At 41.3% G+C, this 17,355-nt stretch overlaps 1 protein-coding gene across 1 annotated transcript; it reads right to left on the bottom strand.

Annotated features, from left to right (window-relative positions):
- Positions 1–99: 99 nt before the first annotated feature.
- SHCBP1L (SHC binding and spindle associated 1 like) lies at positions 100–16,851 on the bottom strand. Its single transcript, XM_069790725.1, is given in 11 exon segments — positions 100–1,441; positions 2,311–2,433; positions 3,067–3,177; positions 4,243–4,248; positions 5,573–5,801; positions 8,857–9,013; positions 9,016–9,165; positions 10,762–11,117; positions 13,532–13,731; positions 14,999–15,159; positions 16,848–16,851. Coding segments are annotated over 11 exon segments (1,563 nt in total). The 3' UTR covers positions 100–1,375.
- Positions 16,852–17,355: the final 504 nt, after the last annotated feature.

Raw genomic sequence — 17,355 nt, 5'->3', positions numbered from 1 at the left:
TTTTGTATTTGGATTTATATTTTGCAGCTGTCTGTTGTTAGTTTTGGTTGTAGGAGTTATAAGGCGTTCTGAGGAAACCTTTTCAGTGTCTAAAACCATTCTCTGCCAAACAAATTTCAAATTACAGCACTTGGCTTCACTGGGGATTTTTCTTTGTTGTCTAACAAACAGTGCAAATAGGCCTTGCTGCAGTGGTTTTCTATCCATGCCAGGCAGCACTTGGTTCCTTTGCAGCCAGCCACTGGCCTACTGCACGCCGTGTTAACACCTCCTGGCACGGCAGCTGAGGAGCTCTTCTGCTGATCCAGATAACGCGGGAACATGGAATACCTTTTTCAAGACTGTTGTGATGCTGCTTGTCTCTGCAGAACCTGAAGCGATGTCAGAAGCACGAACCATAACCTTCATCTGAGGCAGTGTTCATTTACATTGCTACTCCAAAATAGTAATGCTTCATTCTTCCAAATGCGTGTGAGAGAGAGCAATTCTTTAATAAGAATTTATTGAAATTGCAGCCTGTGGATTCCAGACGTTCAAAGCTCAGCTGGCTGCCTGGTGCTTGCAGAAGTATATCAACACAGAGGGGATCAGAAGCACTCCAGTGAGGTGTGGTTTCCTCCGTACCTCCCAGACGAGTACCTGGGAAGTGCCCTGGAGCAGGGGTGCATGACACGGTGTACCTGCAGGTACAGATTACTCTCCAGGGTTTCTATGCTCAGGCTGTGTTGTGCAGGAACATGTGTGTGAACAAGATGAGAGAAGCGCTCCAGCTTACAATAAATGTGTGTGTATGAATGAGGGTGGGTTTTTTGGCCCAAACTGGTTGGGCTCCCTTGCCTCCTATTGCGTGGCCACAAACCCAGCTGTGCTGGCCTGGGGCAGCAGCAGGCGGGTACTGCAGCTCTTGCGCACACTTTGTGCTGCAGCAGCAGAGGAAGATGCCTGTGGGCACAGCTCGGTATGAATCCTGTTACATTACTGAGTCTGATGAGATTAACCTCCCTGCTAATCCAGCTGGAATGTGTACTCAGAACAGTAATTAGTTGCGCTTACTGGGGTGTGGGAGATGTTGGTGTTTGAGTGAAGTTTAAAGCAAGTCCAAAATTTTTTGTATTTCTAATGAGCTCTTAAAAACTAGGTGAGGGTGAAGCACTGTTCTTTAACCAAAACTGCTAAAAGCCGAATGCCATATGAAGCTTAGATATCCAGCTGTGAATTACACAGCTATCTTTGATATCATCAAGTGCATCAGTATTCATCTCCAAACTTAAATCTGGAATTAATTTGGAGTTTGTATCTTCTTCTGCATCATCTGGTGCAGTAGACTCCACAACCGTTTCTGCTACTGTAGACTTTTCTGTAGATTGAAGAATAGTCACTCTGTGCCACCATTCCTGAAAATGCGATTATTTTTCTTTTCCAGTTTGGGTTCAGGAACAACCTGTTAGGGAATCAGAAGGAATGGACATTGAAAGATGTGCTGTAGTGTTAGCCACCTTCCCTTTCCACATCTGTATTTATTGCATCCAGACAAAACTTGCTTTCCTTGGCTTGCCCCTCAAACATTGCATTATCTCAGTTGTGTTCCTACCACAAAACTGAAAACATGAAGCAGATGTCCAGTAGTTTTAAAGAGAACTATACTTAATAATTTCAGTATCAAGTCTACAAGGTTTCAGTATGATCTAGTATCTGTTAAAGCTTTCTAGCTTCCCCTAGCTGTTACTGGTTTTCAAAAGAAGTCAGCGTTTAAACAGGAGGCAGGAGAGATGGGTGCAAGGTGAGCACAGACCAGAGCTTAAGAGAGGGCCCTACAGCAATAGGCTGTTCAGCACTGCCTCAGTCTGTGTGTGTGCAGAAACGGAACTGGAGATACTGGAAAAAATTCAGATGAACTCTAGTGAGCTGGCCTCCCTTCAGAGAGCAGCCTTGCTGGTGCTTCAGTGGCAGAGTCCTGCTCTCTCTCAGTTAAGGTTTTATTGTTCTTATCAGGTCTTGATGCCTAGTGGGGCCCTTTGCCGCAGTCTGCTTTCAGCTACGTTGTTACCATTAGTTTTTTCCCTGCTTCTAATGTAGAAAGTTTTAGGAGGTGGAATAGGGTACCAGGGACTATCAGGTGTCTGTACAATATTCTATGATACTGGCTAAACCCAGTTTTAATTGAGGGTGCTTTGATGTTAAATCCTAGCTAAAGAAATGCCCTTTTAGAGTGAAGTTGATGTTTTTCAGGTCAATTTACAAAAATTATTCTGATTTTGTAACTGTAAAGCTCTTATCTACTATTACTGGAAAAAGACCATAAAATGTTACCTTAACATTAATGCCCCCCTGGCTGTGATGTGGGGTCTCACTGGTTCTGGTACTAGTACAATGATGAATTTTATAAGTCTCTAAGATGGCTGTGCTTCTTGTGTACAGCTCAACTGCAGAGCCCTGTTTGTTAACAAAAAAAGATATATCTGATTTCATGTTGCTTGTAAGAATTGTTAAAAAAATTAATGGGCGCTTAAGGGTACAGCCAGGTGTAATAACATATGAAATTGTGTAGGTCACATGCTTATGTCGGGAGTTGCTGCCAGGGTGGAGCTTGCAAGGTTACCCAGTCCTGAGGTAACCTCCGCTGTGGCAGGGGAAGGCGACGTGGACTATTTAGCATCTAGAAATTATAGCTTGGTTTTATCTATGTGCTAATGTTTCACATATGAAGGAGTGTCAAGCATGAAAATACTGCTTAACAATATTCAGTCTGGTTTTTAATACGTAATCCATCAGGACCAGTTAAGTGGGAAAGCAGTAATCCTTGCCTACACTTCCCGTGCCAGAAATGAATAGCGCAGTCTAAACAAGGATTGACATGCTAATGAGGAGCTTAAGCAGCATGGGTACAGAAAACTGAAAATTAACCTGAAACGACATGTACGTTTTCACAGTACAAACCGAGCTTGCAATGAGTTTACTGTGTCAGTAAATTGATCTGTGCTTTGTTTCAAAAAGCCAGCTTGCCAGAGTGCTCACATCTCTTGTACAACAAATTTCATTATCTGAAATTCAGGAAGAAAGAGCTACCTGAGCTCCAGTAATTTCATGATCTGTGACGGTCAGGGAAGCCCTAGTGAGCATGGATGCCAGATGCAGCAGCCGCGACACTATTGACTGCTCGTTCTCTGCTGTACCGACCTAAGGTGCGTCAGTTTTGTATCTTGGGCTTTTGATACCGTAGAGCTCTCATGAGGGGGTTCAGAAACAATCATGGGTTTTTCTGGTTTTCCAGTTCCAAGGGAAAAAGGAGAAGAGGAATAGTGACAATAGTGTCAAAACCATAATAGGAAGGATAACACTTGTTAGTTAGTTACTTGAATTTTTAATTTGCTTGTTTTAAAACTTCTCACATAAACAACGCTACCAACAAGTTACAAAGTTGCCATGAAACACACTTTTTATCTTACTTTCTGGACCTGTGCTTGCCTGCCTGATGGCGTGCACCATGCTGCATTAAACAAAACATGAAGGCTGTGCACACAAACTGACGGCTCTGTTTCAAACGCCTGGTGAGCAGAGCACAAACCGCAAAGGCATAGACTGTGTATCTCTGTGCAAGAGAGGTGAGAAACACAGCACGTTTGAAGCTTTTGTCTTTGAGGTGGTACTTGGTCAGGTACAGAGGATGGCTGTGAGTCTTTTATGGCTCTGTTAGAGTAAATATGCAGAAGATTAATCTCCTCTACACAGTAATAGTCAGGCAGCACATCATGTAACATGCTCCAGGGTAAGAACTGAAAAACGTCTCTAGCCGTAGGGAGATTTCCACCGATGGAGAGGAACTCAACAGAACTACGCTATGATCTTTATTTGGAGAACATTTAAAGGAAAACTAAGCAGTCAGTTGTGGCATCAGCATTAATGGTATCCCACTGATCTCAAGACCACCACCTCCAAGGAGGATGGGTCCTTCTCTTGAAAGGAAATCTTTGCGCTTAAGCAGTTTCTTTATAGGAAGACTCTTTCTATGGAGTTATTTAGAAACACTTGTGCTTGATCTGTAAAGCATGCATTAAAAGTGTGCCTGTACTGAATTTGTTCCTAAGAAAACCAACCAAATTAGCATTGCAATTACCTAATGGATCTCTTCTCCTGCCTCCAGATCAAAAATGGGGTGAGGAATGCCAGCCAGAGGAAAGCTAATGTCACAGATACAACTTTATCAGGGCGGGAGGCTCAGCATAGAAGACAGTGATGCTTTACCTGTCTCTGAAAAAGAGATGCGATTAGAGTTTAAAAACAGCAAAAAAGATGAAGAGATAAACAGTTCTCAGCAGAAGCTCACCCAGAGCTTTGACAGGAGAAAGACCTGAAAATGGCTGCCTAAAAGCACTTTCTCGGTTCAAACATTGTCTGTCAAGAGCATGTGGTCTTGCTCTATGCAGCAGAAGGGCACGCTTCACTGGCACACACAAGCTCTGAGATTCACTGACATTTTCTGTCACCTCGTTCCACACCTCCCTCGTCGCCTGTTCTCTAGCCTCCTGGTTCTTTTCTCCTGACACTGCCATGCATTAAGGCATCTTTAAAATAAGCTGAATAAAAAGTCCTCACCAGTAGTTTTGCATGAGGCACTGGTTTTTGAAAGCAAGTTCGGTCTAGAAGGATGAGGAGGTCATTTAAAGAAGCAAGAGATGCTGCCTTAGTGTTAGTGAAGCACATGCATTTTCAGTGTGTCTGTGTCTGGGCAGAAAAGGTGGGGCTAAAAGACTGAAATAGCTTCAATTTATCTGTATTTTTACTGGGAGCTTTGCTTTACCGGTCAGCACAAGCCTTCGTGTGGCAGAAGGGCTTTAACAGGTTGTATTTCAGTGACCGTTCTCCCCTGGAGGTAATGCATGTTAGAACGGCACACCAGAACTGACGAGCAGCTGAAGGAGTCCCTCTGTATTATTTCCAGGATACTAAAAAGCACAAAAAATGGTCTGGGAACCCAATGCTGTATTTTGCAAGATGCAAGACCATAGGACGGTGTAGGCATCAACCTGAACAAGGAAACATGTGCAAGTGAGTGCAGGCATTTAGATAAACAGTGCTTGCAGGCTTTAAATCTGCAAGGTGTGATTTGCTGAAGCGTGGCTGGAAAGTTTGCTGATGCTAATTTCTTACTAAACTTGTCACCTTATGGGAGCGTTAAATGCAGTGCTGATGTGGATATTCTGATTAAAAAAAACCCAAAACCCAAATCACACCTTTCAAGAGTCATCAGGGAAGAGGACCTGCCTACTTTACAGGTGCTATTACTGCTTAACTTTATGCTGCTTTAAAATATGTATATTTTAGATATACATATATTTTATGAAACTGATTTTTCACTGAATTCCTGCTATACTGTATTCCAGTTGCACAGTATTTTTTCCCTAGGCAGTAGCTAGCAAATTATACTCTGCTGTTTATTTTCACACTTTTTAATCCTGTGAAAAGCTCTGGTAAATGTACTTTTCCCTACCGTTTGCTAAGAACCATTAATCAGGACTGCTTTTGAGCTGTGGTTCATAAAAACAGAGGTGAATTATAAGAGAACACAACCCTAAGGTCCAATAATAATGTCTCTAGTTAACAGAGATAAGTTTACAGCCTCATATTCTCCTGGGAAAATGACTGCATGGTCTCTACTGTACCAACTTCCTAAAGCTGTGTTCAAATTATCATGTTGCTGGAATGGAGTGTCCACTGAAAAATCTTTCACCCGGACAGGAAAGAGTGAGCACCGCTTCCTGCATTTGCAGAAACTGAAAAAAAAGTAAAAGTAAAGTTTCAAATTTTAAGAGCAATTTAAAAATCTTCTGCCCTGTTCTGTTTCCTGCATTCAGTTGCTTTTGCGAAGAGCTTTTTAGATACCAGGGCTGTATTTTGGAATTCCAAGTTTTCCTCCCACGCTGCTATCGGCAAAGAGACATTCAGAAAGACTGTACTGGAAAATACATAAGAACTGCTTTTTCTTTCCTAGCTACTGTTTTTGTGCACATCTAAGCTCCTGACCTATAGTCGGTGTCTGGTGTGCAATTCCCCACTGTTCCTCTTTCCTTCTACTAAAGGAATTAGTTGCTCAGTGCAGCCAATTGGTTTGGGGTTTTTTGCGGGGGGGGAATAAGAGTTGTCTCAACTGCATCAGTGCACTTTCCAAGGAAAGAAATTGCAAGAAAAATAAAATTCTCAACTCTAGTGAGTGGAAAGAATAATAATGTATTTGTTCATGTAGCTCTGTGCCATCTGCCACTATCACTGTAGTGATGGCCCAAGATTCTCACCTACGGATGGAGAACAGAAAGTTGAAGGTCCAGTTCTGAAAAGATACGCAGTGGGTGGTACCTAGGAGTTCAGGAAGGCTTCCAAGGGAGATGAAAAGATACCTCAAGTGTTGGGGTTTTTTTGGTGATGTTATTTACTGTAAAGCATCTTAGAAGATAATTGCGTTTTCAACTGATTTCCCATTTTCATGCTGCACCATGGATAATTCCAGCACAATAACCATTTTGGTTGGTTATTCCTTTTGTGCTCAGCTGCTCAGATGACCTGCTTGCCACGTCCAAATCCTCAAAATAAACTTTAGCTTCATGAAATGTCAAGGCTCCGGGCTTTGACTCATGTTTGAGAACAAGTGCTGAAGTCTAAACACACTCTTCCAGCATAGCACCTTTATAACATTTGTTTGATGAGCTAATACAGATAGGGCCAAAACTGCTTCGATGGAGTTTGAGTATCATATAATGTAGATCACCATTTCATTGTGGATTTATTGTCATTTTAATTCTATGTTTTTGTACATCAGAACTCTGCTTCATTCCATGCACTGATAAGTGACATTCCTGAAGATGTTTTCTACAAAAATGTTTTCTACATCTGTTTTCTACTTGTCCTCCAATTTTTACCCCTTCACTCTGCAGGCCTGATCAATTCTGGGATTTGGTGGCAAGAAAGAATTTGAGGATCAAGGATGATCCAAACCCTGCATGGTAGGAACTGTATAAGCATGGCCTGCCGGATGCTCTCAGAGCAGAAAACTTTTGTGAGAACCTCCCAGTGATGTCATATTTTCCAAGGCACCATTATAAACTTTAATTTTTTTTAAATCTTCGAGTGACTCAGAAGTCTGGCACTGTCCAAAGTAGGAGCTTTGCTGGTATGATATGAGCATCTGTAGTGGGAGGAAGGGTAGATGTTGATGTTAGGAGTTCTCTTAATCCAACTGAAGATGAATTTAAGGAACCAAGGTGGAAGAAAGAATCCATAAATACCAGGTGCTGATCAGAGCTCAAAAGTCTCAGGACAACTAAAGACCATGGATGTAAAAGTTAGGATTAAAACACAGCACGTTATCTAATACCAGGACATATAGTAAAAAGCAAAAAAATTTTTATTATACTGTGCCAGATACCAAATAGAACATTTTGCCCAGAACATTCTGCCCTACTACCCCTCTTAAAATATAAAATGTTTCTGGTCATGAGTACTTCTGGTACATAACCACTCAAGTCATAATTAAGGAATTTATATGCTCATTTACATGAGAAAAGAGGTTTTTTTTTTCCCCAGCACTGCCAGATTTCCCATGTAATTCCAGACAGAAGATTTAATCCAGTTTCACATTACTTGTACATTCTTTATATTCTGTGTACAACATGTAAGGCATCTACACATTAGCCTGTGGATATGCAGGCAGTGAAAACTGCAATTTCAAAATACTTACAAATTGCTAAATAATCTGGAAAACAAGCCCTAGACTATTCAAAGGAAAGAATCTTTTTTTCCCCACTGAACAATTTTTACCTTAATTTTTACCTCTAAAACAGTGACAAAAGCTCTCTGCTCCTCACTAGGAGCGGTGGAATAATACACTCATTAATTTTCATACTGAACCAATGTACTTTCACCTGAAGACTAGTAAGAGATCATGCTGGAAATGTTAAATACACATAGTATTGGATTGAATGTAAACATTTGTTTGTAGTAAAATGGACTAAATGAGGATGGTAATAAATCAGTTTTGCATTCAGTGGGTACCGCTCAGGCTCTGCATTAAACAAAGCAGACATCCAATTAAAAAATGCAATTCTTTTATGGACCCCAGAACCGATGAAACATGGTTTGCTATGGAACTGACTTTAAAGTATGCAAGTCCATGGCATGTAGTTGTCTGCCTGTTTGCACTATTCAAACTCATTGAAAATTAGTGGTGAAGCTCAGCCCTTGAGCCAGTTTTATGAAGTCTGACGTGAATTTCAGAAACACACGGAGAAAAGTGGTGGGCAGGCAATCCCAGGAGCTGCTGCCTTAGGAGGAGGCTCAAAAGTAGCTTGTGGTCATGGCTGTCAAAGACTTCTGCAGTGTGTTAGGGCAGCTGCACAGGCACCCATATTTCGTTGCTAAGTGATTTTAAAATCTTAATCTCATTTATCATAGTATATTTAGAGTGTGAATCTACACACATGCTCTCTTGAGATGCAGTATAGTGCTGTAGCTGCTAATTATTAGCACAGACCAGTCCTTCACCAAACCTTAACTAAGATAGGACTACTAGAGATCTAAATTTTACCTTTTTAGTAGCCCTATAGGAAAATGGCAACATCAGGTGGTTTACTTCTTTGTAATAATGCCATTGCTAATGTTATAAGCCTGAGGCACAATTATGAATTTTTTAATTTACAACCATAGCACTTGTTAACAAAAAGTAATTTTTAGAAGATAAAAAGCAACAAACATACCTTGGAATAGTTCTTTTTACTTTTTTGTGGTTTTTTTTTCTAAATTTTCAGGTAGCTAATGACCGCAAAGTGTTACCAGAGATGTAGGTCCCCCATATCTTCAGCAGTTCACATAGCACAGTATGTTTTCCAGTATTCATCAGCTTCTCTAGTTGCTGGTTCTTCTTTAACGCTACTTTGATAACGAATCAAGTCCAAACACAAGATTTTATATGTTACCAGATGTTTTTTCTAAAAATGGTGACTCACTGCAGCACAAATAGTTCCTCAACCAGAGCTGAGTATTTCTCACAGCTTTTGTCATCATCCCAATCCCTCCAAATGAAGTCAGTGAAGAACGTAAAGGATATCTTCACATTACGGTATGTAAGGGGATACAGCAGCAACAGAGAGCAGGAAAAAGTTGTCTTTTCTTTTTTAACTCACCAAAGTTTGCAGATAATTTTCCTAATATGGAAAGACTCTGAATAATGTAATTAGATGAGTCAAAATTCTGGCATAACTATCATTGGGGGGGGGGGGGGAAGAGGGGAGAGTAGGAAGTACTCCAGGACAATAAAACTTCTCTGTTCTTCTGCAGAATATAATCGGTAGCATACAAAATAAGCAAAACTTTCTTAAAGACAAGAATTTGAGATTAGTAGCATTATTGGATGTTTCAAGCCATCTCCCGAATACATCCCTGCAGAGAGATAAGGCTGAAGGAAATGAGAACATGTAAACACATTGCAAAACCACCTCTGGAAGCAGAAGGAAAGGGGCTACTAAACTCGTAACATGAAAACTAATCACAAGAACAGCAACAGTTTGATTCTGTTCTTAGGAGAAGCCAAGTTAGATTTCTAGTATATCCCTGACTGTGAAACAACATTAGACTTTTAGATATTTATAGACTCATTTAGGTTGGAAAAGACCCTTAAGATCATCGAGTCTAACTGTTAACCTAACACTGCCAAGTCCACCACTAAACCATGTCCCTAAGTGCCACATCTACATGTCTTTTAAATACCTCCAGGGATGGTGACTCAAACACTTCCCTGGGCAGCCTGTTCCAATGCTTGACAACCCTTTGGGTGAAGAAATTTTTCCTAATATCCAGCCTAAACTTCCCGTGGCACAACTTGAGGCCGTTTCCTTTTGTCCTATCGCTTGCTACTTGGGAGAGGAGACCGACCCCCATGTTGCTACAGCCTCCTTTCAGGTAGTTGTAGAGAGCAATAAGGTCTGCCTTCAGCCTCCTTTTCTCCAGACTAAACAACCCCAGTTCCCTCAGTTGCTCCTCATAAGACTTGTGCTCCAGGCCCCTCACCAGCTTGGTTGCCCTTCTCTGGACACGCTCCAGCAACTCGATGTCTGTCTTGTAGTGAGGGGCCCAAAACTGAACACAGTACTCGAGGTGCGGCCTCACCAGTGCTGAGTACAGGGGAACAACCACCTCCCTGCTCCTGCTGGCTGCACGATTTCTGATACAGGCCAGGATGCTGTTGGTCTTCTCAGCCACCTGGGCACACTGCCGGCTCGTATTCAGCTGGCTGTCAACCAACACCCCCAGGTCCTTTTCCATCGGGCAACTTTCCAGCCACTCTTCCCCAAGCCTGTAGTGTTGCATGGGGGTGTTGTGACCCAAGTGCAGGACCTGGCACTTGGCCTTGTTGAACCTCATACAGTTGGCCTTGGCCCATCAATCCAGCCTGTCCAGATCCCTCTGTAGAGCCTTCCGATCCTCAAGCAGATCAACCCCCCACTCAACTTGGTGTTGTCTGCAAACTTACTGAGGGTGCACTCGATCCCCTTGTCCAGATCATTGATAAAGATATTAAACAGAACTGGCCCCAGTACTGAGCCCTGGGGAACACCACTTGTGACCAGCCACCAACTGGATTTAACTCCTTTCACCACCACACTTTGGGCTCGGCCATCCAGCCAGCTTTTACCCATTGAAGAGTATGCCCATCCAAGCAGTGAGCAGCCTGTTTCTCTGGGTGAATGCTGTGGGAAATGGTGTCAAAAGTTTTACTGAAGTCTGGGTTGACAACGTCCACAGCCTTCCCCTCTTCCACTAAGCGAGTCACCTTGTCATAGAAGGAGATCAGGTTGGTCAAGCAGGACCTGCCTTTCATAACCCCATGCTGACTGGGCCTGACCACCTGGTTGTCCTGTATGTGCCATGTGATGGCACTCAAGATGATCCGCTCCATAACCTTCACTGGCACCGAGGTTGGACTGACAGGCCTGTAGTTCCCCGGATCCTCCTTCTGGCCCTTCCTGTAGGTGGGTGTCACATTCGCTAACTTCCAGTCAACTGGGATCTCCCTGGCTAGCCAGGACTGCTGATAAATGATTGAAATGATAATCTCTTGGAATGTCCCCATGCTTACAAACAAACAAACAAACAAGGCCAAAAAGCCCCGGACCTTGCACAGATTTATGCAGAAAAGGCAGAATGTGTATTTTAAGACAAAGGTTTTCAAGTGTTATAGGTCTTGAGACCCATTTCATTTGAACGACCACTCTCAAACTAGATAGAACAAGCCCAAATTAATCAACTAAGTTTTGCTAATTCTCTAGTTTGTAACCTGAATCTTGAAGAGCCAGGAGAGAACTTTGAACTGCTTGCTCACGTGCATCCCACACACACATCCAAACTACTTGGATCAGCTGGGACAACAGATGAGCAGTAGCACTGGTGTTTACTATATGACCTTTTACAGCTGCCATAAAATGGTTCATCCTTCTCCCTTAGGGCTAATGCAGACATTTAGTTTGGCCAGTGGAGCTGGCAGGCTGCTCACAGGACTAGCCAGAGACTCAGCAATGCTTCTGGAATGGAGTTTGGCTTTGCTCATCGTTTGGGCAAGGCAGCAGTCTGCCACAAAAGAAGAGAAAGAGAAGAGGGGTTAAAAAAAATACCACACCTTTGTAGAGGCCAGCTGCCCTGGCGCACTTGGGTAGGAGAGATGCATTTTTATTAGCCCAACAGAAGCTGGGTGGCTCTGCTACGCTGATAAAAAAGACGATGAGCAAGTGCAATGAAATAACAGCTGGGTTAAGCCACACTGACCAAAAGGAACAGACCAAAAATAGACACCAGTGGGTCAGCATCTTCATCCTGCACCAATCCTTCCCACAGTGGAGAGAAAAACGTGCCTATTGGAGGGCTCACTAAGAAACTTCCAACTTTTTCAGCCCAGGAGAGGCACTGGAGAGGCTGTCAGCCTTGGCAGCATCTCTGATGCAGCAGTTATCACAGAAGTTTGCTTCCCAAGGGCTTCTCTTGTTTTTCATAGGAGCACCTGTGTTCACGTGATTACAGTGGTTAATGGTTCACAAAGCATCTGATACCCATAGGAGGACGTGGATATTAGGTAGAAGTTGAAGGAGCAACACACATTGATCTTGGTTTTACGTAAATTAGGACAAATCATGCAGAAAGATGTTCCTCTGCATATGCTTATGAAAAAGGATCATCATCATAATCAGACAGTGGGAGAATCAGAGCTAGACTCTAGCTTTAATATCAGTTTGTTTCCAATATTCACAGTAAACAGCCCCTGAAACAGCAACAACCGTCTCACTAACATTAAACATATTAATAAAGCTGAAAGAGGCAATCTTGTGCTGATTTAAAAGCAAGCAGTTATTGCATTTGTTTGGAAGCAGATACTGCATGCTTGCTCTTGGCGATAACATGATAATCTTTTAACATCCTGAAGACGATTTCTACATATGATACTTTTAATACTGTTAACAAGAAAGACTTCAACAGATACGAAACCCGCTGTGGAAATGAATGTTGCCATTCTCTGCTGGGAATCACACGTTCACTAGTTCCTCTAGTTGCATGCTCGTATGGCCCTCACCTACTCTGCTGTTAAGGGTCTTTGAAATTTTTGGAGTAGGCTATAATATATAAAGTGAGAAAAACAAAGTCAAACCATTAGGAGAAAAGTCTGTTTACAAATTGCAGACTGCCATTTAATAATCTTTATTCTAAGGGTGAGGCACCAAAAATGAAGCAAAACAAATCAACAGCTAAATGTGAAAGCATTTTCCTGTTTGCAGACTCTCGAGAGCTTCAGATTAAGATTTTTTTTTCTTCCCTCACACAGGACAAGTCCAAGACTAAATTTTTCAAAACTCAGAGTTTTGTCTTTTAGTGTTCCAAATTGCATTTACTCAACAAAGTTTTCAAACAATTTAGTCTTAAATTTTTTCCAAAGAAAAATCTCTGGGATTCAAACTGATTGCTTTAAAAGTGTCACTTTAAATTTATCACTGGGAAGAAAGACAATGTTGCAACAACCTTACCTCCTCAGGTGGTTCTCAATCACAAGAGTCATCAGGATCCATACCAATGTTGGCTACTTGACATTTTTGACCAAAAAGAAGTTTTAAAATGTCCTGTCAGCTCTCGAGATAAATTGCTATAGCCTTAAAAATGCCGTGCACTGAGAACAGTAAAGCAACAAGGAACAATGCCTCTGGAAGTGACAAGAATAAGGTGGGAGGACACCAAGTACCAGAGCCAAGGATGGGGCAACTAGAAGCTGATAAACATTTCTACGCGAGGTCAGCTCAGCCAGACAACCTTCCTAGCAATATGACATAGATTTACTCAAAATACATGTTCAGTCTTACTGCATTTTAGATTCAAGTTTTCTATGTATGGTATAAGATTCCTCTTATACCATTACCAAAACCAAGTACACTTTAAAATATTTCTGCTATGGATACAGCTCATCAGTTGATGTTGTATCATCTGTGAATGGCAAAATAGTGCAAAAAGCTAAATGCCTTGCAACTTCCAACGCCTGGGCAATTCAAATCCAGCATCACCCTGTCCCTCTCCAGGCCAGGCTTCCAGCAACATTACGCAAAGCTCCAGTTCCTCCAGAATATTATCAACCAGCTCTCTTGTTATATTTTCAAAATGAAGGGAAAATGGTTCCGCAAAAGATACAGAGGCGTTGAGCTGACACGATGAACTCTAAGGCAGTTTGCAGGTAACCTAATCTAGACAAAAGGCTACATATGTCAGTACCTCTTTACATTAGCTTCATCATACACAGAAAGAACTACAGAGACAGACGTAGCTGTATGATCTTGTGATTCAACTCACAAAGCTACTTAAATAAATGGTCTATAATATTAAACTAAAAATCAGTATTTATGAGAATAGCATCTTATCCTCCTGTAATTCTTTCTTGGCGGAATATTTTTAGTCTATGTGCAATATATATTAAAAATAAAGGCTACATCAGGTAGCTATAGTAACCAACATCTACAAGCAAGCAACAAAAGCTTATTTAAGCTGTCCCAAATGCTGATTTCTGAATTTACATTTTAAAGGATGGTTCCTTTCCTCATTGCCTGTGACTCATATACTCAAAGTTGTCTAAACAATGCAAGTAGCTTCCTTAGCTTTCCCACACTATATAACTTATTTTGAGTTGCTTCCAGCTTTGATGGAGCCTTTGTTTTCAGACTGAAACTTTCCAGGTTCAGCCTCAGTAAAGGTGACGTTCAAACTCTGAGTGGAGACTCTCCCAAAGAGACCAGTGGAGGAGGAGTTACGGTAAACTTAACTATAGACTCAGGTCTGGTTTGTTTTGTTCCAAGTAAATGATCTTTGTCAGGAAAGTAAGTTTAGTAAAACCAGATCTGCACAGCCAACTATGTAGAAAGCTATCTCTGAGGAGGACTTTAAAATCACTGTAAATAAATAAATGAACCAAAAGATGTGAACACATGGTGGCTGAAAAGACATGTGTGTATGAAAACATTTATATTATTTTTGCATATGCTAAGGGAAGGATTACTTCTAAAATGTACCCAGTTCTCACATCCAGCATTTTTACAGTGTTAAAAATTTGGAGAGAGTTCAAAGTGATCATAAAGTATCCAAGGCCAAAAATAGGTCTAACAAAAAGACTTCAGCCTAGTTAGCTTATTCAAGAGAAGGCTGGGAACTTAATCTTGAACTGAAAGTGTTTACATAACAGAAGTCTTAAAAGAGAACATTAGTTGTCTTTCTAAGAAAAAAAATATCTCTAATCACAATATGCTGTGCTTAGTAATGCTCATTTTATCCCATGGAAAGATAACTTCCTTCACTGAGAGAGACCCTTGGTGAAATTCTGTTATATTAAATACACTATATAGGTCATTAGCCTACTGTATTTAACATGAGTTTTCATGGATCGTCAGGATACGTATCATCATGGGTAGCATCAAGGATACACGAAATAGATCACCAGAGAAGTTATCTTGACAAGTATTCCAACAGAAGGTGTAATTAAATCTTCTGAACTGGTGATGAAACGTTCTGGTTTAGTCTCACAGATCCCAAGCCTGTTGATTTCTTTCATCTTCAGTTTTTCCAAAAGGTATTTATCCATTGCATCACTGGCACCCTCTGCCTATAGACTCTCTCTTCTGCTGCTCTGCTGTTGTATTAACCAGGTGGCATCTCACTATTTCAAGACTGGTACAAAGGCAGGGTCTGCGTCTTGATGGCTCCAGGTCTGCACATACCTAACAAGGTAACATGCCATCCCTGGTTACCTTTCTTCAAACCAGCCATTCACTGGAGATTTCCAACTCCACAAGCTCCAGGAAACATGTAAAATGCATGAAGTTATGGTGTACAGCTACAGAAACTGTAACATGCTTGGAAGAGTCTTTTCCTATATGGTGCCATAGTTTGAAAGACCATTACAGTTCAGGCTGGGGCAACAGCAGAATAAGACCACTGGCTATCTGACCTTGTTGTGAAGACTGGAAATCTTTCTGTCCAGTTCCAAACAGCACAAGGGTGGTAAGCACAGCACTGTCTTCGATAACAGCCTATCTATCAGCTCATCTTTTTTCCCTTTTCTAAGTTGCTATATTCTATAACAAATGCTGAATTTTCATTACTCAAGATATTCAGCTGAACAATATCAGCTGTTATCAGTACATTTAATCAAGTTTTTTCTTTTTATTACAACCCTAGCAAAATTGTTTTGTAATGTCTCAGGATAAACCTGTATGTGTCTTATCTAACAAAGAAGATTGAATTTAGCTGTTGTTGATCACACAAATTAGTTTATAGAGAACTAGCATTGGTGAGTCCCCAAATGCCCAAAATATATAGCAAAAAAAATTAAAAATTAATGGCATGTTAATGACCTAACAATGACTATGAAATGTTTTTTCCAGTGCCCTTCCAGCCATGAAGGACAGCAGGAGTCATCTTTACTGAAAGCAAGTGCAAGCACCTCTTGCTTTGTGCCATGAGGTCTGCTCCTCACCCCTTCACATTTTAGCTCCCCTGAGGCAGGAATCCAAGAGAAGCCTGCAAAATTATCTCATGTAATTTGTAGCGGGATGAACAATTGCTTCATTGAGATAACTCCTGTTTATCCTCTGGAATCTGAATAAATTGGCAATCCTGACCGCAGGATGCAAGGAGAATAACATGCTGGGAGAACATCTGCCGTCCCAACTGCGACCTGGAAGGAAACGTGACCATGTGTACTTGGGTTCAGTATGAGAAAAATGCTAACTGTCTGTTGTACGCTTCAGGGGACTAATGAAGTTATGTGTCCTCTGTTTAAGCAGTGTTATTCATTCTTTTTTCTCTGTTTGGAAAGCCAGATGTTGCTAAACTGGGACCTGGCCATGTGGCTTCAGTGAGTGAAGAGTTGTTATTGTCTCTTGTCCTGAGAGATGGAATTTGTTAAAACTGTGGGCACCTGTACTTGTCCACAGTTGAGCTGAACATGAGGTAAATACAAGTGAAAGCTTTCAAGCCTAACTTTTTCTACAGGATACCAGGAAAGTCTCCTGCAGCTTGGCTCCTTTGAGACTTAGAGCCTCACATCCAGGGAGGGCAAGGAATGGCTGGAAGACATAAACACAAGGTGGGGCAAAAAAAAAGAAAACAGCTTTAAGTATTTTCCCAAATTAAGGCGAGCTGAAAAGAACTCTTAATGATTATCTGGAAGCTTACCATGCTTTCAGGTATTGTCTGGGGAATTAAGTTTATATTTGCGTAAATGAATTGGAAGGGAGTACCCCGAAGGGATACCCATCTGGCAAAACTCATTAAATCCAATTTACCCATTATGCAACCAACTTCATTGTAAGAAGAAATGCAGATGGTTTGGCAAAATGAAAGAGAAGCTAAATATGTCTGTGGGTTTGTAAAGCCCTCAAACAAGGGTATATAATTCATAAAAATGGTATCCAGTGGTGTCTGGTAAATCAGTAACATTCAGTAAGGCAGCCTTCCCTACTAATGTACATATCCAGGGACACTTCTTAGTTTTAAATATATGAAAATGCGGGAGTGAATAAACACGTATAAAATTTCAGATACTATTTTAGAGCTTTGGGAGCTGCACTGAAGCGTTGATGAAAATGGTATGCTAGGTATGTATTACTATATAAAGATGTTTATGTTCTGGAGCCTTTTTGTTTTCTTAACCTTTGAAGTTAAACAGTTTGGGTGGCAAAAACTCGGTTGCCACAAGCCAGTGGCTGATGGGGAGGTGTGAAATGTGTTTTGAGAATGACTCAAGCCAAAAAGTGAACCAACAAAAACTACATTCTAGGTTAAAAAAACACC

This window comes from Haliaeetus albicilla, chromosome 8, assembly GCF_947461875.1.
Source record: "Haliaeetus albicilla chromosome 8, bHalAlb1.1, whole genome shotgun sequence".
Classification (NCBI taxonomy): Eukaryota; Metazoa; Chordata; class Aves; order Accipitriformes; family Accipitridae; genus Haliaeetus; species Haliaeetus albicilla.
The sequence above is the reverse complement of the archived record's forward strand: the minus strand, read 5'-3'. Positions and strand labels throughout refer to the sequence as shown.